This window comes from Xenopus laevis, chromosome 9_10L (assembly GCF_017654675.1).
Source record: "Xenopus laevis strain J_2021 chromosome 9_10L, Xenopus_laevis_v10.1, whole genome shotgun sequence".
Lineage (NCBI taxonomy): Eukaryota > Metazoa > Chordata > Amphibia > Anura > Pipidae > Xenopus > Xenopus laevis.
The window spans coordinates 135,450,990-135,471,273 of record NC_054387.1 but is presented as its reverse complement, the minus strand read 5'-3'; the positions used below and the strand labels follow the sequence as shown (position 1 = coordinate 135,471,273).

Sequence of the window (20,284 nt, the reverse complement as noted above, 5' to 3'; positions counted from 1 at the left end):
GTGCCGGGGAAATCACACGCTGTACAATTAGAATGTAAGACAAAAGCCATTTAGCAGAACATTCAGTTTATTTCATACACAACTGATTCTCACATGCAGCTCTCCCCAGCATTGAAGGAGTTAACAGCTGCCCCACTGCTTCCCAGCCTTTCTAGCTACAGCCATGAAGAGGTTAAAGGAGCCTCTGCTGCTCCCAGACTAGAGGAGTCATACTCTGCACTCATCTGTCCTGCTGTCCTCCTTGCTCTGGTGTCTGTGAGGGGCGGAGCTTGTGTCTCACCACATCAGTCTGTACCAGTTCTCTTGGTCCGTCTCGTTGCCATTGGTCTGTGTGTGTCTTGTGCCATCCGGAGGTTTGTCCTGAGTGAGGGAACAATTATTATGTAGGATCACTACCTCCTCCCCTTTACTCGCCTACCTGTAAGCTCCACCTCCCTCTCTGTTACCTGCCTCCCTAGCTCCGCCCACATCTAGATACAGCCAATTGGAATGCACAGTGTCGATATGGCTGGTTAATTATAGTCTACTGTCATGTGATCCATTCCCTTTACTGTTTGCTATCCAATCACATCCTGGGGGAGTGGTGGAAATGTAGTCAGTCATGTGATAATGACACATGTCTATGTTTGTCCTGCCTGTCTGGGGGGGGGGTTGTTTATGCAGTGGAGGGAGGGAGAATTTTCTTTGTAAATAAAGTGCAGTTTGGGGCAGTGTATGGAAGTTAAAGCAACAGGAGGCAGAATAAGAGCAGCACTCACCTGTGCCTCACACCTTGGCCACTTTCAGCTTCTTCTTACACTCGCTGCGCTGCAGTTTGCTACTGATCTTCCTCTCGTGGCCACATGGGCTCTCTCTGTTGGTGTTGGCTTCAGCCTCCTTCTTGGTGCGGCCCTTCCTGGCAGCCGTGGGCACTGGCACAATAATCACATGGTTACACAATGGGTTAATGTGTGCTCAGCTTTGTGTGTGTGGCTTGTGGGACATGTAGTTCCAGAGGGTCAGTAAGAATGAAGAGCTGAGGATTGTGGGAGATGTAGTTACAGAGGGTCAGTAGGAATGAAGAGCTGAGGATTGTGGGAGATGTAGTTCCAGAGGGTCAGTAAGAATGAAGAGCTGAGGATTGTGGGAGATGTAGTTACAGAGGGTCAGTAGGAATGAAGAGCTGAGGATTGTGGGAGATGTAGTTCCAGAGGGTCAGTAAGAATGAAGAGCTGAGGATTGTGGGAGATGTAGTTACAGAGGGTCAGTAGGAATGAAGAGCTGAGGATTGTGGGAGATGTAGTTCCAGAGGGTCAGTAAGAATGAAGAGCTGAGGATTGTGGGAGATGTAGTTACAGAGGGTCAGTAGGAATGAAGAGCTGAGGATTGTGGGAGATGTAGTTACAGAGGGTCAGTAGGAATGAAGAGCTGAGGATTGTGGGAGATGTAGTTACAGAGGGTCAGTAGGAATGAAGAGCTGAGGATTGTGGGAGATGTAGTTACAGAGGGTCAGTAGGAATGAAGAGCTGAGGATTGTGGGAGATGTAGTTACAGAGGGTCAGTAGGAATGAAGAGCTGAGGATTGTGGGAGATGTAGTTACATTGGGTCAGTAAGAATGAAGAGCTGAGGATTGTGGGAGATGTAGTTCCAGAGGGTCAGTAGGAATGAAGAGCTGAGGATTGTGGGAGATGTAGTTACAGAGGGTCAGTAAGAATGAAGAGCTGAGGATTGTGGGAGATGTAGTTCCAGAGGGTCAGTAGGAATGAAGAGCTGAGGATTGTGGGAGATGTAGTTCCAGAGGGTCAGTAGGAATGAAGGTGGTACTTACGTGAGTATCTGTCGGTCAGGTTGTAATATTCGTACTCATCAAAGTATTGCACCTCGAAGTCTGTGGGCTGCACTTTGTTGGCCTCAATGTACGACGTTTTCATGTTGCTCAGTGAGTGCGGCTTCTCTGGCTGCTGGGAGTTGTCTGGCTGCTGGGAGTTGTATACAAACTCAGTGTCACAGTGTCTGTCTGTCTGTCACTGCTTGTTTTCATCTCTTGCCTTTGTGCTTCCCCTTTATATATCAGCTCCTTGCCCCGCCTCCCCTCCCTCTGCCCCTCCCTCCTGTGTGACATTGCATCAGACTGCGGGGACTTTGTTTATTTCATGACATCATCTCCCCCTCCCTCCTTGTATCCAATGTGACTCATCTCCCATCATGCACAGCTGCACTCACTGCCTTCTACACTATTACATCACACATCTGCACAGCATTACACCCTCATCTCCCAGTGATCTGCAGAGCATTATACTCTCAACTCCCAGTGATCTGCAGAGCATTACACCCTCATCTCCCAGTGATCTGCAGAGCATTACACCCCCAACTCCCAGTTATCTGCAGAGCATTACACCCTCATCTCCCAGTGATCTGCAGAGCATTACACCCTCATCTCCCAGTGATCTCCAGAGCATTACACCCTCATCTCCCAGTGATCTGCAGAGCATTATACACCCTCATCTCCCAGTGATCTGCAGAGCATTACACCCTCATCTCCCAGTGATCTGCAGAGCATTACACCCTCATCTCCCAGTGATCTGCAGAGCATTACACCCTCATCTCCCAGTGATCTGCAGAGCATTACACCCTCATCTCCCAGTGATCTGCAGAGCATTACACCCTCATCTCCCAGTGATCTGCAGAGCATTAAACCCCCAACTCCCAGTGATCTGCAGAGCATTACACCCTCATCTCCCAGTGATCTGCAGAGCATTACACCCCCAACTCCCAGTGATCTGCAGAGCATTACACCCTCATCTCCCAGTGATCTGCAGAGCATTACACCCCAACTCCCAGTGATCTGCAGAGCATTACACCCTCATCTCCCAGTGATCTGCAGAGCATTATACACCCTCATCTCCCAGTGATCTGCAGAGCATTACACCCTCATCTCCCAGTGATCTGCAGAGCATTACACCCTCATCTCCCAGTGATCTGCAGAGCATTATACACCCTCATCTCCCAGTGATCTGCAGAGCATTACACCCTCATCTCCCAGTGATCTGCAGAGCATTACACCCTCATCTCCCAGTGATCTGCAGAGCATTACACCCTCATCTCCCAGTGATCTGCAGAGCATTACACCCTCATCTCCCAGTGATCTGCAGAGCATTACACTGTCCCGCCATGACTGCTACAGACAAACCCCACTATTATTATTATTATCTCTGTGACCTTCACCTCAACAATCACATTAGTATTGGGGATCATTAGTACCAAGGGGGCAGGGCAGCTTCACCCCCCATTGATTTAATGGCCTGGCAGGTGTGTGGGAGGCAAATGGCAGAAGAGTCACATGGGGGTGAGTAATGAATGAGTCCCCCACCCCCCTCACGTGTACCCTGAATCATTCACAGCGACCCCCCCTTAGTGCCCCTATTGGGCAGGGAATGATGGATTAATGGAGGGACAGGGGGTACAAGAGGCAGATTTGCTGCACTTTTAGCTGGGGAGGGAATAGGAAAATCAAATAGACAGGGAAAAGAAAAACATCAGCAGATCAGAGTGGGAGGGGCTTGGCTGGAGGGAGGAGCTCGGCTGGAGGACAGCATGACCCATATGTTATTTGTTTGCTGTCTGGGAGATACCAAGTGTGGTGTAGTCACCTGAGGTTCTGCTCTATTTACTGGCTGACCCACTGGCCTCCTCCTGTGTTACACACGCCCCCTTCACTGTCACTCATCTCCCAATGACTTCCACCTGCTCATGATTAATTGCCAATTCCTGATGATAAATAGTGGCTATCAGTCAGCACTTGTGTGTGTTTCTCTGATATAAACATGGCTCCCCTGCCAGCTCCTTATCTGGGGCGGGTACAACCTTGGGTCGGGCTGTTGTTTACACCGAGGTGCAGCTGAGTAAGGACATCCGTGTCTGTACATATTGCTCCACGTGTGTGTGTTTGTGTACAGGTGCCTGCAGGCGGGGGCCACTGTACAAGGACATGGGCCTGACCCACATTGTGACAATGCCACGTCCTTTCAGCTGTAACACAAGCAACACTGTCGCAATGGGATTCCATGGACCCCCAGAAAACCTTACCCCCATTAACCCACTCTCCAAACTATTATTTCTCCTCACTCAACCTCTTTATTCTCTCCATGCTCTCTTCCATCGTTTAGCCTCTTTCTTCCCATAGGGTTTGACCATGAAATAAGCCAAAAGGTGAGAAGCAGGAGGGCCCACTGACACCCAAGCCCACCAGGAGTTTGCCAGGTATTCCAGTCTGACACTGCCAGGCAACCAGCCCACATTTTGGCTGCTGAGACTGAGGCTTTGGTCAGAAAACCTTGAACAAGCTGTTAGAGAGAATGTTTTTAGGGAATCAACACTTAGAAGCCTTGAAGGATCTCAGGTTGGCCTCCAAGTTTTGTCTTGAAGCTTCATTGGTTCTTACTAACCTGTCAGAGCATTCTATGGCCTTTGGAGTAGTTGTCCGTAGTGTTCTTTGGGTCAGATCATGGTTTGCAGATGCAGCTTCTAAAAACAACTTATGCAAGTCAGATGCCTGATGAGGGCGAGCGGTTGTTTGGAAAACATTTAGATGACTGAATTTCAAAATCTTCTGGTGGAAAAAAGTCATTTTTTACCTCCACAGCATTTTCATGACAGGGGGATTCTTTCTCCAGAAGAGGAGACAATGAGAGATCCAGTAGCCATTCATGACAGAACAGTTTTCTCAGATCTTCAAAGGCCAAGTCACCTAGATCTCTTAAGCAGCAGACCAAGTCAAGGTTATGGTTTCATGGTCCTACCTCCAGTAGGGGCAAGATTACTTCATTTTCAGGAGATATGGGTCACAGAGTCCCAAGATTCTAGGGTAAATTCTGTTGTTCTAAGAGAGTCTCAGAATTCTGAGGAAAACCTTCTACATGCCTTTTTGTTCCAACAAATATTCCAGTAAATTCAAAAAATGGAGATGATTTCTACTATCAAATCCCTCATTTGTCCAGGGGACTGGTTAGCATCCTTGGATCTAAAGGATGGTTACCAAGTAACTTCAGTTTACAACATTACAAATTCTTTCGCATCTCAAAAGTCAGGGAAGTGTTGGAGAAGTTTGTGTGGCTTATCAACAATTCCAAAAGTGAGTACATTTCATCTGAGAGGATGATTTATCTGGGGGCCCAGATTAACAATCACTTGGGTCTTGTATCTTTACCTCAAGTCAAGATATCTCAAGTTATTGCCAGAGTGTGTGTCACATTCGGAATGCCAAAACCCAGAACAAATGCCAAGGTCCAGGTCATGGCTCACGCCTCTGCCTATAACAGCCGCCTTTCACGTCAGGAGGAACCCTTCGTTACTCGGATGCCGCCAGGTCTTGAAGTGAGAGGACCAAGGCGAGGCTTCTGGGCAGGCAAAGGAACTGCAACGTGTGATTGAAGAAACAGGGAACAGTAAGCGTAGTTGTGGAACAGGCTGAAAACAATAAGCAGTCAGTCAGAATTGTCAGAGTTGGTCTCAGAAAATGTTTAAATCCAGAACTGCAAGGAGAATCGCTCATGGGGGACAATTCCCAGAAATCTGAGGAAGGGATATCCTCTGCAGCAGCCTGTGTGGTTGAAAGTCTTCAAGAATGCCTCTGCCAAGGGTTGGGGAGCCCACCTAAATTTTCACGCCCAGGGTTTCTAAGCTGAAAATCTTTTGGGGTTCCCTACTGTCTCCATCTTGTCCCATTTTACCCTACTGTCTCCATCATGCCCTACTGTCTCCATCTTTTCCTACTGTCTCCATCTTGTCCTACAGTCGCCATCTTGCCCACTGTGTCCATCGCTTGTTTGTCCTACTGTCTCCATCTTGCCCTACAGTCTCCATCTTGCCCTGCTGTCTCCATCTTGTCCTACTGTCTCCATCTCTTGCTTGTCCTACTGTCTCCATCTTGTCCTACTGTCTCAATCTTGCCCTACAGTCTCCATCTTGTCCTACTGTCTCCATCTCTTGCTTGTCCTACTGTCTCCATCTAGCCCTACTGTCTCCATCTTTTCCTACTGTCTCAATCTTTTCCTACTGTCTCAATCTTGCCCTACAGTCTCCATCTTGTCCTGTCTCCATTTTGTCTTATTGTCTCCATCTTGCCCTACTGTCTCATCTTGTCCTACTGTCTCCATCTTGCCCTACTGTCTCCATCTTGTCTAACTGTCTCCATCTTGTCCTACTGTCTCATCTTGCCCTACTGTCTCCATCTTGCCCTACTGTCTCCATCTTGTCCTAATGTCTCCATCTTGTCCTACTGTCTCCATCTTGTCCTACTGTCTCCATCTTGCCCTACTGTCTCCATCTTGTCTAACTGTCTCCATCTTGTCCTACTGTCTCATCTTGCCCTACTGTCTCCATCTTGCCCTACTGTCTCCATCTTGTCCTAATGTCTCCATCTTGTCCTACTGTCTCCATCTTGTCCTACTGTCTCCATCTTGTCCTACTGTCTCATCTTGCCCTACTGTCTCCATCTTGCCCTACTGTCTCCATCTTGTCCTAATGTCTCCATCTTGTCCTACTGTCTCCATCTTGTCCTACTGTCTCTATCTTGCCCTACTGTCTCTTTCTTGTCTGACTGTCTCCATCATGCCCTACTGTCTCCATCTTTTCCTACTGTCTCCATCTTGTCCTACAGTCGCCATCTTGCCCACTGTGTCCATCGCTTGTTTGTCCTACTGTCTCCATCTTGCCCTACAGTCTCCATCTTGCCCTGCTGTCTCCATCTTGTCCTACTGTCTCCATCTCTTGCTTGTCCTACTGTCTCCATCTTGTCCTACTGTCTCAATCTTGCCCTACAGTCTCCATCTTGTCCTACTGTCTCCATCTCTTGCTTGTCCTACTGTCTCCATCTAGCCCTACTGTCTCCATCTTTTCCTACTGTCTCAATCTTTTCCTACTGTCTCAATCTTGCCCTACAGTCTCCATCTTGTCCTGTCTCCATTTTGTCTTATTGTCTCCATCTTGCCCTACTGTCTCATCTTGCCCTACTGTCTCCATCTTGCCCTACTGTCTCCATCTTGTCTAACTGTCTCCATCTTGTCCTACTGTCTCATCTTGCCCTACTGTCTCCATCTTGCCCTACTGTCTCCATCTTGTCCTAATGTCTCCATCTTGTCCTACTGTCTCCATCTAGCCCTACTGTCTCCATCTTTTCCTACTGTCTCAATCTTTTCCTACTGTCTCAATCTTGCCCTACAGTCTCCATCTTGTCCTGTCTCCATTTTGTCTTATTGTCTCCATCTTGCCCTACTGTCTCATCTTGCCCTACTGTCTCATCTTGCCCTACTGTCTCCATCTTGCCCTACTGTCTCCATCTTGCCCTAATGTCTCCATCTTGTCCTAATGTCTCCATCTTGTCCTACTGTCTCCATCTTGTCCTACTGTCTCCATCTTGTTGTACAGTCTGGTCTCCATGTGTAGGGTTGCCACCTGGCCGGTAAAAATGATGGTTGGTCATAAGGTTATTAATAGGGAAAAAAGATAAATATATAGGAAGGTCAGTGATCCCAATGTTATTAATAGGGAATAAAGATAAATATATAGGAAGGTCAGTGATCCCAATGTTATTAATAGGGAATAAAGATAAATATATAGGAAGGTCAGTGATCCCAATGTTATTAATAGGGAATAAAGATAAATATATAGGAAGGCCAGTGATCCCAATGTTATTAATAGGGAATAAAGATAAATATATAGGAAGGTCAGTGATCCCAATGTTATTAATAGGGAATAAAGATAAATATATAGGAAGGTCAGTGATCCCAATGTTATTAATAGGGAATAAAGATAAATATATAGGAAGGTCAGTGATCCCAATGTTATTAATAGGGAATAAAGATAAATATATAGGAAGGTCAGTGATCCCAATGTTATTAATAGGGAATAAAGATAAATATATAGGAAGGTCAGTGATCCCAATGTTATTAATAGGGAATAAAGATAAATATATAGGAAGGTCAGTGATCCCAATGTTATTAATAGGGAATAAAGATAAATATATAGGAAGGTCAGTGATCCCAATGTTATTAATAGGGAATAAAGATAAATATATAGGAAGGTCAGTGACATCTCTATAGACAATATAAGAAGGGTCGGTGCAGCCATTGAATGTTCCAGTATTACAGTTGAAGAAGAATAAACAGAGCAGGGTTGAGCTGCTGGAGGATTGTGGGAGTTGTAGTTCAGGGGACAGACTGTGAGTCATGTCGGTAGATGCAGCACAATAGGAATCATGTGAGTGACAGGGGATGCTGGGAGTTGTAGATCACAAGCTCTAGGGCTCAGCTGAAAGGGATGAGGAGAGACCCAGTCACACACGGACACGAGACAACTGAACATTCATATCCCGGCAGTGATGCCAGATTCTTCCATTTGCTGCATGCGCATGCGCACTGACATAGAACTCTGTTTCCCAGCAGGCTCCGCGCTCCCAGGAGCCCCATTTCCATGGTAACGGTTGCGTCATCTATTCGCGCCCAACTCTCCGGCGGGGAATCCAGGAAAAGAGGCCTCGGAGTTGTTTGGGTGGGTCCCTGGCGGTACAGCAGGTGGGTGTGCGCGCTCCCGTACCCGGTACAGCCCCGCCCAGTGACGGGGAGGAGCTGCGTTAGTGGGCGGGGCTGTATATCGCGATATGACAAGGGTGGGGGAGGCGTATGGAGTGTGCGCGCGATTAGCAGGATGTCTCTGTAAGTACCGGGTATTGACTTCCCATCCTTCGGCCCAACGTCTGCAGCAACTCTAAACTACACCTCCCACAATCCTCTGAACTACACCTCCCACAATCCCCTGAACTACACCTCCCACAATCCCCTGAACTACACCTCCCACAATCCTCTGAACTACACCTCCCACAATCCTCTGAACTACACCTCCCACAATCCTCTGAACTACACCTCCCACAATCCTCTGAACTACACCTCCCACAATCCCCTGAACTACACCTCCCACAATCCTCTGAACTACACCTCCCACAATCCTCTGAACTACACCTCCCACAATCCTCTGAACTACACCTCCCACAATCCTCTGAACTACACCTCCCACAATCCTCTGAACTACACCTCCCACAATCCTCTGAACTACACCTCCCACAATCCTCTGAACTACACCTCCCACAATCCTCTGAACTGCACCTCCCACAATCCTCTAAAATTACACATTTCACACAATCACCCGAACTACACCTCCCACAATCCTCTGAACTACACCTCCCACAATCCACTAAACTACACCTCCCACAATCCTCTGAACTACACCTCCCACAATCCACTAAACTACACCTCCCACAATCCTCTGAACTACACCTCCCACAATCCACTAAACTACACCTCCCACAATCCTCTGAACTACACCTCCCACAATCCTCTGAACTACACCTCCCACAATCCTCTGAACTACACCTCCCACAATCCTCTGAACTACACCTCCCACAATCCTCTAAAATTACACATTTCACACAATCACCCGAACTACACCTCCCACAATCCTCTGAACTACACCTCCCACAATCCACTAAACTACACCTCCCACAATCCTCTGAACTACACCTCCCACAATCCACTAAACTACACCTCCCACAATCCTCTGAACTACACCTCCCACAATCCACTAAACTACACCTCCCACAATCCTCTGAACTACACCTCCCACAATCCACTAAACTACACCTCCCACAATCCTCTGAACTACACCTCCCACAATCCTCTGAACTACACCTCCCACAATCCCCTGAACTACACCTCCCACAATCCTCTGAACTGCACCTCCCACAATCCTCTGAACTACACCTCCCACAATCCTCTGAACTACACCTCCCACAATCCCCTGAACTACACCTCCCACAATCCACTAAACTACACCTCCCACAATCCCCTGAACTACACCTCCCACAATCCTCTGAACTACACCTCCCACAATCCCCTGAACTACACCTCCCACAATCCTTTGAACTACACCTCCCACAATCCCCTGAACTGCACCTCCCACAATCCTCTGAACTGCACCTCCCACAATCCCCTGAACTACACCTCCCACAATCCCCTGAACTACACCTCCCACAATCCTCTGAACTGCACCTCCCACAATCCCCTGAACTACACCTCCCACAATCCCCTGAACTACACCTCCCACAATCCTCTGAACTACACCTCCCACAATCCTCTGAACTACACCTCCCACAATCCTCTGAACTACACCTCCCACAATCCTCTGAACTACACCTCCCACAATCCCCTGAACTACACTTCCCACAATCCTCTGAACTACACCTCCCACAATCCTCTGAACTACACCTCCCACAATCCTCTGAACTACACCTCCCACAATCCTCTGAACTACACCTCCCACAATCCTCTGAACTACACCTCCCACAATCCACTAAACTACACCTCCCACAATCCCCTGAACTACACCTCCCACAATCCTCTGAACTACACCTCCCACAATCCTCTGAACTACACCTCCCACAATCCTCTGAACTACACCTCCCACAATCCTCTGAACTACACCTCCCACAATCCTCTGAACTACACCTCCCACAATCCTCTGCCGCTCAGGTGTCTGGGAGTTGTAGTGTTATAGCAATTCCACAGCACCTTTCCCACTCCTACCAGCCGGCAAATACAACTCCCAGCACCTTGTGGCAGTGCCAGTGATGAGTAAGTGGTCAGTGCACTTTATGTTCGGCCCTTGGGACCCGCTCTCTGCCAACTGCTCAGCTACATGTCAGCCTCCTTGTGGGGCCAGTGATTGAGGGGCCACATTCCCACAGCCTACAGGGAGTTGTTTGTACTACAGACACAGGAGCCTTTGCTATGGCACAGCTGGGCATTATCACTATTATTATCACTATTATTATCATTATCATCACTATTATTATTATCATTAATATTATTATCATTATTATTATTATTATCATTATTATTATTAGTATCATTATTGTTATTATTATCATTATTATTATTATCATTATTATTGTTATTATTATTATTATCATTATTATTGTTATTTCTGTGCTTCTCAAGGACAAACAAAGAGGCAGAAATGGCGCTGGTGTCGGCGGATACGAGAATCTCGGAGCTACTCAGTGAGTTGCACCAACTCATCAAACAGACTCAGGTGAGAGATGTGCCCCGGGGTCATTTACTCTGCCCCCCCCAGTGTAAGTCTGTTAGTAAGGGGGCCCTTGTGTTTGTGCAGGAGGAACGGTCGAGGAGTGAGCACAACCTGGTGAATATACAGAAGACTCACGAGCGCATGCAGACTGAGAACAAGAGTGAGTATGGTCAGTACTTGCTGTGCCCGTGCCACCGGCCACTAGCCCGAGCCACTAACAATAACTCCGCCTCTCTCCCCCCCAGTCTCCCCCTATTACCGCACCAAACTGCGAGGTCTCTACACCACAGCGAAGGCTGATGCTGAGGCAGAGTGCAAGTGAGTGCGGCTCCTAATGCCCCCGTGTGCCCCCACTCTACTTGTGTTGCCACAGCCTCTAATACCCCCATTCTGCTCATTCTTCTGCCCCCCAGCATCCTGCGCAGGTCCCTGGATAAAATCGCTGAGATCAAGTCTCTGCTGGAGGAACGGCGCATCGGTGAGTTGGCTGAGCTCATTGTGCTTATTCCCTGGGTTCTGCCCCTTTAAATCCCCGAATATTCGACCCCATGCTCTATGTGCCCATGTCTCTCCAGCTGCCAAGATAGCCGGCCTCTATCACGACTCTGAACCCCCTCGCAAAACCATGAGACGCGGCGTGTTAATGACTCTGCTGCAGCAATCCGCCATGACTCTGCCTCTCTGGATCGGGAAACCGGGGGACAAGTGAGTGACCCCTAATCTTACCCACCTGCCCTTACCCCCTAGTCTCACTGCCCTTACCCCTAGTGTCACCCACCTGCCCTTACCCCTAGTGTCACCCTCCTGCCCTTACCCCTAGTCTCACCCACCTGCCCTTACCCCTAGTCTAATAGACTAATAGGCCAATAGACACAACATTGTTCAGATAAAACACGAGTGTCTCTTCCCCTCCCAGGCCTCCCCCTCTCTGTGGCGCCATCCCAGCGGCCAGCGATTATGTGGCCAAACCAGGAGACAAGGTGGCAGCGAGGGTTAAGGCGGTGGATGGAGACGAGCAGTGGATCCTAGCGGAAGTGGTCAGTTACAGCCATGCGGCTAACAAGTAAGTCCCTGCTCATATCCCAAGCCCCAGTGTACTCCCTGTCTTTGCTGATACCCCAAACCCTGTGTGTCCCCCCGTCTCTCCATTATTCATACTGGTGTCTCGTCTCTTTTCCAGGTATGAAGTGGATGATATTGACGAGGAGGGTAAAGAGTAAGTGAGAATAAATCGGGGCAGGGTTTGCTGCTATGTTGGCATATTGGGAAAAGCTTGGCACTTGCATGTGACTGACAGTAATGCTACTGAATATATTGCATAGTATTATTATATAATTATTGTCTGTATCTCACAGACGTCACACGCTGAGCCGCCGGAGAATCATCCCTCTGCCCCAGTGGAAAGCCAACCCTGAGACTGACCCAGAGGCTCTGTTCCAGAAAGATCAGCTGGTGCTGGCTCTGTACCCCCAGACCACCTGCTTCTACCGGGCACTGATCCACACTCATCCGCAGCGGGTGAGCGATTCCCATCATGTCTGCCACATTGCCAGGGCTCTGCTATTTCCTACAGAAAAGGACGTTTTTATATTTGCTCAGCTGTTCAGACTCATGTCTCCCTCCTGCAGCAGCAGCATTAACTTACTAACTAATGTTACATGATGGTTAGGGGTATGGGGGACTAGGTTTCCTGATCAGGGGAGAATAGTGCACCAAAGATTTCCAGATCCAAGAGGGAAAGACATTTCTTTTATTTTTCACCCAAGATCAGTGACTGGGGGAGGGGCTATTTCTCAGTATTTTTCAGGTTAGAAGTAGGGAAGCTCAGTAGTGAAGTTAAAGGCTCAGTAGTGAAGTTAAAGGTTGGTAAGTGCTGGAGAACTAGATTAACTGGGCCATGTTTGGGTTCAGCTTGTCTCCTCTCTAGTCTCTCTCCTCTGCTAAATCCTCCTGCCTGACTTAGAGACAAGTAAATCCTCCTGCCTGACTTAGAGACAAGTAAATCCTCCTGCCTGACTTAGAGACAAGTAAATCCTCCTGCCTGACTTATAGACAAGTAAATCCTCCTGCCTGATTTATAGACAAGTATATCCTCCTGCCTGACTTATAGACAAGTAAATCCTCCTGCCTGACTTATAGACAAGTAAATCCTCCTGCCTGAGCAGCTTTGGGCACTAGAGAAGTCCCAGCAGCCCCTGGGGCACTAAGGTGAGTGAGTAGCTGTCACTGACCATGTTGTTTCTCAGCCGCAGGACGACTACTCGGTGCTGTTTGAGGACACCTCCTATGCTGATGGATATTCTCCCCCTCTGAATGTCGCCCAGAGGTACGTGGTGGCCTGTAAAGAGCCAAAGAAAAAGTGACGTTTCCAGCGGCCGGATCAACCATGGAACACTAGCCCAACAGCGGATCACTTACTAGCCACACACAACCAGGTGCAACTTATTCCTCTCAGTGTTGTTACTGTGCTTCTGACTTCACCTGGACTTTACATGTGATTCCATTGACTCTTCCCTCCGATTATGGACTTGCACTGCCTAACTGCCCTTTCCCGACACTTTACCAAACTTTTTTTTCTTTACCTCCTCCTATTTTTTTTTTTTACCGCAAAATGTATAGTTCAGATATTAAAGAACCTGGAACCAGTTTCACTCTTCTGATCCACACGGTGTCGCCGCCGCCGCCGCCCCCCCCCATGATCATAGAGGCAGTTAAATACACGTGAATTGCTACTCCCAGCAGCCACCTGGGAATCCCTCTGCACATGAATCATGGGAACCGGGTTTTGGCAAATACAGGTTTAATTTTCTAAAAACATTGCATTACACAAGACAAATGTTTAAAAACGTTCCACACAGTAAAATAAATTAATATTCAGCTGCCCGGGTGAAAGGAGCACCACTGCCCCAAAGATAATAAAGTCACATGATCAGGTTCAGTCATCATATCTCTGTCCCACAGTATCCAACATGATTGCACCCCTAGATCCAACATGATTGCACCCCTAGATCCAACATGCTTGCACCCCTAGATCCAACATGATTGCACCCCTAGATCCAACATGCTTGCACCCCTAGATCCAACATGCTTGCACCCCTAGATCCAACATGATTGCACCTCTAGATCCAACATGCTTGCACCCCAAGAGGCAGCGTTAGTCAGAGCATCTGTGCAGCCTTGTATCCTTATTGCAGTTTTGGTGGAGTCCCGCTCTATCGAATGCGATTGCACCCCTAGATCCAACACAATTGCACCCCTAGAGGCAGCGTTAGTCAGAGCATCTGTGCAGCTCGTCCCCCCAGTGTGCCTGTAGGAAACACAACAAGTGAGAGCACAACACACAATAAAAGCGGAGTGTGCCAGGAAGAAGGGAGTGTTTGGCACATGATGTTGGCATGGGGTATAAGCATGGTGGAAGAGATACACTGGGGGGAGGGTCAGGGCTGGGTTTTAGTACATACCTGTGAGCTTGAGATTTCCTCTAGGTCTCCATAGCAACCATTCCTGTGTCGGATCAGGTCCCCCCACAGTAGCGAGTGGCCGCAGCTGCCAAAAGAGAGGCAAGTTAGGGGGAGCTCAGGGATAAAAGGAATGTTCCCGGCCCTGATTCACCATTAGCCCCTCTGCTGGGAAGAAAATGTTTTGTGATTTAGGAGCAGAAGTCGGCCATCTTTATTCCTGGGGCAGACTGGGGTGCAGGGGAATTACCTGGGGCACAGGCCCTCTACAGGAATGAGATTTTGGGGTTCGTTTAGCAGGAAGAGCTTGGCCAGACACATGATGTGAGCAGTGAGGGTGCAGCCAGGGTGGAAGCAGTGCAGAGAGTCGTCCTTATCCTGTATGGAGAAAAGCCAGAGCACAATGAGGGGGGTCTTCATCGTGTGTCTATATTTATATTGTATGAATAAAACTCACCTGTACCCTCTCATAACAGACTCTGCAGCGCTGCACAACTGCGTCTCCCAGCACAATCACCTCCTGTTCTGTCTCTTCTCCCCTGTTCTCCCCCAATCTGCCCTTCTCCTTCTCTCCTTTAGGGATGGGCCGTGCCCGTACTTGCCCAAAAGCCAGAGGCATGTGCAGCGGGGGCTGGAGGAGGAGGGGCAATTCCCTGCGATACTCCTGGCGCAGCCAACGTAGGGTTAAGGGCAGCCGATTCCACGGGGCCACTCGCAGCATGTGGCAAAGCACCAGCAGGTGGAAGTCAAAACTGGACTGTTTCTTGGTCTTGCGGGGGACGTGGGTGAGGCGACGGGACACGTGGGGGTGCTGCCACGCCCACTCAAACTGTTGGAGGGGGAATAGGGTGTCAAACTACAGATGGAAAAGGAGAAGCAGAGGAACAGCAGATGTCTAGGCAGAAGAGCATGCTGGGAGTTGTAGTGCCACAACTAATGGAAAGCTGCATTGGATAATGATGTGACTGAGCACAACATTGGGAGATGGGAATTTCTTACCCGCAATGCTGCAATGTCATTGGGAAATCCATGGACTATCAGAACCATGTCCCTGGGGAAACAGGAGAGATCCACAAGCACCCACGTGTGTTACTTCCCTTTCCAACAGCTCATCCTCCCCTTCCCCTACACACAAGCCCACAGTTACACTACTACACACTGACCCACAACACAGACACCCTACTACTTACTACATACTGACCCACAGACACACTACTACACACTGACCCACAGCACAGACACACTACTACTTACTACATACTGACCCACAGACACACTACTACACACTGACCCACAGCACAGACACACTACTACTTACTACATACTGACCCACAGACACACTACTACTTACTACATACTGACCCACAACACAGACACCCTACTACTTACTACATACTGACCCACAGACACACTACTACTTACTACATACTGACCCACAGACACACTACTACTTACTACATACTGACCCACAACACAGACACCCTACTACTTACTACATACTGACCCACAGACAAACTGACCTACAGCACAGACACACTACTACTTACTACACACTGACCCACAACACAGACACCCTACTACTTACTACATACTGACCCACAGACACACTACTACTTACTACATACTGACCCACAACACAGACACCCTACTACTTACTACATACTGACCCACAGACACACTGACCTACAGCACAGACACACTACTACTTACTACACACTGACCCACAACACAGACACCCTACTACTTACTACATACTGACCCACAGACACACTACTACTTACTACACACTGACCCACAGCACAGACACACTACTACTTACTACACACTGACCCACAGCACAGACACACTACTACTTACTACATACTGACCCACAGACACACTACTACACACTGACCCACAGCACAGACACACTACTACATACTGACCCACAGACACACTACTACTTACTACACACTGACCCACAGACACACTACTACACACTGAGCCACAATACCACTATACAGACCCACTGTCACATACTACAGAACACTATTACCAGGGGCCTCTGCCACTCGTCTTCCAGGCACCTCCCTTGTGTTTGCCGCCATTGTGCTGCTGGATGCGCCTTTCGGGGTTCACTGTGAAGCCAATGTAGATGCGACCTTTGTACTTGGGGTTGGTGCAGAACAGGAGGTAAACACCATAGAAACCCTCCACTTCCACCACCATCTTTACTGGGCCCTACTGACCTCCAGCAAGTGCTACTGGGACACAATCACTCTCAGCTGGGGGACACGGGGTCCTTCGGGGTAGGAGAAGCAGATCCAAAGTGCAGGGGGTATTACTGAAAGATAAACAGTAACATGTCAATAGAATTGTCCTGGGGATCATTTATAAACACTGGGCAGTAACCATGGCAACCGACCAGTGATGAGCTTTTCTCAGCCACCTGCATCTGACTGGTTGCCATGGGTTACTGCCCAGTGTTTATAAATGATCCCCAGTGACCCGAGCAATGACATCATTATGCCTTCACATTCATTATTTACTCACTTTACTGCACAGCGCCAGCCTAGAGCCAGAAGCACGCGGGGAATGCTGGGATTTGTAGTTCTCTGCACCGCCTATAAGCAAATTCCCCGGTCCTAGTTCATAACACAGGGGAGTAGCTGGCTGCACAGCAACAGTACTTCCGGTATCCTCACTTCCTGGCGGCTGCCACAGTTACGGGGCTGTCTAGAAATGCCAGAAAGGCCGATCAGCGAAAGAAGAAATAAAAGCAGAAGCACGAGGAGAGTAGTTATCGGATAATGGATTGAATAGGTTATATATTACAATCTGCTGTTTTTATTATGCTACAAGAATAGAAATGTCTAGTTCTAACTAATACGGCAACACTTGGGCGACTAAAATTTTACCACCGCCATGTGAGCATTCATTGGCTATATTCGAATATGTTCCCGCCTCCTGTTGGACAGTTCTGACCTGTTATTGGATAGAACAGCCGCTTCGATTCTCTTCGTCGCACTTTAAAGGCGGGGCCTCGTGAAACGTATCCAGTCCCTGGAGTGAGGACCCAAGCGCAGTGCAGCAGGAGAAGCGCATGCGCACATAGGAAGGTGCAGGCAAGATGGCGGAGGATGGATCTGTTAGTGCTGAGAGTTTACAGGAGAAACTGATCCGAGAGCTGCAGGCCGAGCACGTGGTGAGACATTCCCTCCTCCTAATTCTGTTCTGCCGGCACTAAACTGGGCCGAGGAGGAGTTACATGGGAAATATACCCGGACTTTTATATCTATTTATCTGTAACTCCTCCTCTCTGTCAGAGGGAAACTGTATCACTTCACTAGTTACTTCCCCTGATTAATCAACTCACTCTGTGTCCTTATGTCTTTATATCAACCCTTGTGTCTTTATATGGTCACAGACCCCTCAGTGACATCTAATATCCTTATCATTTACAGTAGGGGGTACATTATCCCTTATAATACATGAGTGATACTCAGAGTTCCCTGTATAACTCAGCCTGCAGCCTTGTGCCTTTATATGGTCACAGAACAACCCCTCAGTGACTTCTAATATCCTTATCATTTACAGTAGGGGGTATGGGGCAGGAAGCGTATGACGATTTGTCTCCCCACAGGAAGTGCAGGACACGTCTCCCAATCACTGCTCTACAAGCTTCAAAGTGCTGGTGGTGTCACCGCTGTTTGAGGGGAAAGCTCTGCTGCAGAGACACAGGTGAGAGCTCATGGTGTCCAGTCTGTGGGACAGGATGAGCCACAGGATTATATAAGATAAAGTTTATACACTATGTTACTATTTGTTATAGAGGGGGGGGGGGTGTAGCACCATCTGTGGTGGATTCAATACAGTCTGCCCTTTAGGGAGGATTTACCCCAGGTTGTGAGTTGTCAGTAGGTGTTGCCTCTCTTGGACTCGGGGAGTGCGGGGTTAGTTTTGCTCAGACTCGGGGGAGTGCAGGGTTAGTTTTGCTCAGACTCGGGGGAGTGCAGGGATAGTTTTGCTCAGACTCGGGGAAGTGCAGGATAGTTTTGCTCAGACTCGGGGGAGTGCAGGGATAGTTTTGCTCAGACTCGGGGGAGTGCAGGGATAGTTTTGCTCAGACTCGGGGGAGTGCAGGGATAGTTTTGCTCAGACTCGGGGGAGTGCAGGGATAGTTTTGCTCAGACTCGGGGGAGTGCAGGGTTAGTTTTGCTCAGACTCGGGGAAGTGCAGGGATAGTTTTGCTCAGACTCGGGAGTGCAGGGATAGTTTTGCTCAGACTCGGGGGAGTGCAGGGGGAGTTTTGCTCAGACTCGGGGGAGTGCAGGGATAGTTTGCTCAGACTCGGGGGAGTGCAGGGATAGTTTTGCTCAGACTCGGGGAGTGCAGGGATAGTTTTGCTCAGACTCGGGGAGTGCAGGGATAGTTTTGCTCAGACTCGGGGGAGTGCAGGGATAGTTTTGCTCAGACTCGGGGGAGTGGAGGGATAGTTTTGCTCAGACTCGGGGGAGTGCAGGGTTAGTTTTGCTCAGACTCGAGGGAGTGCAGGGATAGTTTTGCTCAGACTCGGGGAAGTGCAGGGATAGTTTTGCTCAGACTCGGGGGAGTGCAGGGATAGTTTTGCTCAGACTCGGGGGAGTGGAGGGATAGTTTTGCTCAGACTCGGGGGAGTGCAGGGTTAGTTTTGCTCAGACTCGGGGGAGTGCAGGGTTAGTTTTGCTCAGACTCGAGGGAGTGCAGGGATAGTTTTGCTCAGACTCGGGGAAGTGCAGGGATAGTTTTGCTCAGACTCGGGGAAGTGCAGGGATAGTTTTGCTCAGACTCGGGGGAGTGCAGGGGTAGTTTTGCTCAGACTCGGGGGAGTGCAGGGGTAGTTTTGCTCAGACTCGGGGGAGTGCAGGGATAGTTTTGCTCAGACTCGGGGGAGTGCAGGGATAGTTTTGCTCAGACTCGGGGGAGTGCAGGGGGAGTTTTGCTCAGACTCGGGGAGTGCAGGGGGAGTTTTGCTCAGACTCGGGGGAGTGCAGGGATAGTTTTGCTCAGACTCGGGGGAGTGCAGGGATAGTTTTGCTCAGACTCGGGGGAGTGCAGGGGGAGTTTTGCTCAGACTCGGGGGAGTGCAGGGGGAGTTTTGCTCAGACTCGGGGGAGTGCAGGGGAGTTTTGCTCAGACTCGGGGGAGTGCAGGGGGAGTTTTGCTCAGACTCGGGAGTGCAGGGATAGTTTTGCTCAGACTCGGGGGAGTGCAGGGATAGTTTTGCTCAGACTCGGGGGAGTGCAGGGATAGTTTTGCTCAGACTCGGGGGAGTGCAGGGGTAGTTTTGCTCAGACTCGGGGGAGTGCAGACCAGTGAGTGTGCACTCAGTGCATGTGCTTTGGGTGTATTTAAGACTCTGTGCTGCCCCCGCAGGCTGGTGAATGGGTGTCTGGCCGAGGAGCTGAAAGTGATTCACGCATTTGAACAGAAGACTCTGACTCCGGCTCAGTGGGAACAAGAGAAGCAGAAATGACTCTTCCCAGACTCATGGGCCCCAACGTGTGTCCCCCCCCTCAGCTCAGAGACTCGAGTGCCCCCCACAGACCCAGGAATGATCATCACTTAGTGAGACGTCTCTTTCAGACTGGGGGGCTGCTGTGTGACTTGTGGGTACAAATAGTAAAGGGCAAATAAACTCCATTCCACTTGGGACCCTCTGTATATTTCTGTTTCCTTGGCAACGCCC

General features: G+C 49.0%; 4 protein-coding genes across 7 annotated transcripts; 2 read left to right on the top strand and 2 right to left on the bottom strand.

The window, feature by feature from the left end:
- Positions 1–52: 52 nt before the first annotated feature.
- nupr1.L (nuclear protein 1, transcriptional regulator L homeolog) lies at positions 53–2,000 on the bottom strand. The gene is given in 3 exon segments (NM_001088204.1): positions 53–360; positions 759–911; positions 1,809–2,000. Coding segments are annotated over 2 exon segments (249 nt in total). The 5' UTR covers positions 1,912–2,000; the 3' UTR covers positions 53–360; positions 759–765.
- A 6,412-nt stretch (positions 2,001–8,412) lies between these two features.
- Positions 8,413–13,765, top strand: sgf29.L (SAGA complex associated factor 29 L homeolog). 2 transcript variants are annotated; one of them, XM_041577415.1, is made up of 10 exons: positions 8,413–8,550; positions 11,029–11,122; positions 11,204–11,279; positions 11,365–11,437; positions 11,533–11,597; positions 11,695–11,824; positions 12,036–12,182; positions 12,300–12,335; positions 12,475–12,637; positions 13,366–13,765. In XM_041577415.1, the coding sequence occupies exons 1-10, from the start codon at positions 8,450–8,452 to the stop codon at positions 13,480–13,482; spliced, it is 1,002 nt and encodes a 333-aa protein (XP_041433349.1). In that variant the 5' UTR covers positions 8,413–8,449; the 3' UTR covers positions 13,483–13,765. The 2 variants fall into 2 exon arrangements, with proteins under 2 accessions (XP_041433349.1, XP_041433350.1); XM_041577416.1 differs by lacking the exon at positions 8,413–8,550 and adding an exon at positions 8,572–8,691.
- Positions 13,766–13,902: 137 nt separating this feature from the next.
- On the bottom strand, positions 13,903–17,683 carry slx1a.L (SLX1 homolog A, structure-specific endonuclease subunit L homeolog). 3 transcript variants are annotated; one of them, XM_018240014.2, is made up of 8 exons: positions 17,542–17,683; positions 17,110–17,292; positions 16,613–16,900; positions 15,577–15,628; positions 15,035–15,406; positions 14,828–14,955; positions 14,581–14,665; positions 13,903–14,426 (listed from the first exon to the last, which is right to left on the bottom strand). In XM_018240014.2, the coding sequence occupies exons 3-8, from the start codon at positions 16,783–16,785 to the stop codon at positions 14,388–14,390; spliced, it is 849 nt and encodes a 282-aa protein (XP_018095503.1). In that variant the 5' UTR covers positions 16,786–16,900; positions 17,110–17,292; positions 17,542–17,683; the 3' UTR covers positions 13,903–14,387. The 3 variants fall into 3 exon arrangements, with proteins under 3 accessions (XP_018095503.1, XP_041433352.1, XP_041433351.1); XM_041577418.1 differs by having other exon boundaries at positions 16,613–16,897; XM_041577417.1 differs by lacking the exon at positions 17,542–17,683 and having other exon boundaries at positions 17,110–17,455.
- bola2.L (bolA family member 2 L homeolog) lies at positions 17,677–20,248 on the top strand. Its single transcript, NM_001092502.1, is given in 3 exon segments — positions 17,677–17,761; positions 18,200–18,297; positions 19,972–20,248. Coding segments are annotated over 3 exon segments (273 nt in total). The 5' UTR covers positions 17,677–17,686; the 3' UTR covers positions 20,072–20,248.
- Positions 20,249–20,284: the final 36 nt, after the last annotated feature.

What these genes read in the sequence shown, in the direction of transcription:
- sgf29.L (XM_041577415.1), top strand. Translation starts at nt 8,450, where the DNA reads ATGGTAACGGTTGCGTCATCTATTCGCGCCCAACTCTCCGGCGGGGAA. An exon ending in AACTCATCAAACAGACTCAG is followed by an intron (nt 11,123 to 11,203) that starts GTGAGAGATGTG and finishes GTGTTTGTGCAG; the next exon opens with GAGGAACGGTCGAGGAGTGA. An exon ending in TCCACACTCATCCGCAGCGG is followed by an intron (nt 12,638 to 13,365) that starts GTGAGCGATTCC and finishes GTTGTTTCTCAG; the next exon opens with CCGCAGGACGACTACTCGGT.
- slx1a.L (XM_018240014.2), bottom strand. Translation starts at nt 16,785, where the DNA reads ATGGTGGTGGAAGTGGAGGGTTTCTATGGTGTTTACCTCCTGTTCTGC. An exon ending in ACGAGTGGCAGAGGCCCCTG is followed by an intron (nt 15,629 to 16,612) that starts GTAATAGTGTTC and finishes CTGTTTCCCCAG; the next exon opens with GGACATGGTTCTGATAGTCC. An exon ending in GTAGAGGGCCTGTGCCCCAG is followed by an intron (nt 14,666 to 14,827) that starts GTAATTCCCCTG and finishes CTCTTTTGGCAG; the next exon opens with CTGCGGCCACTCGCTACTGT.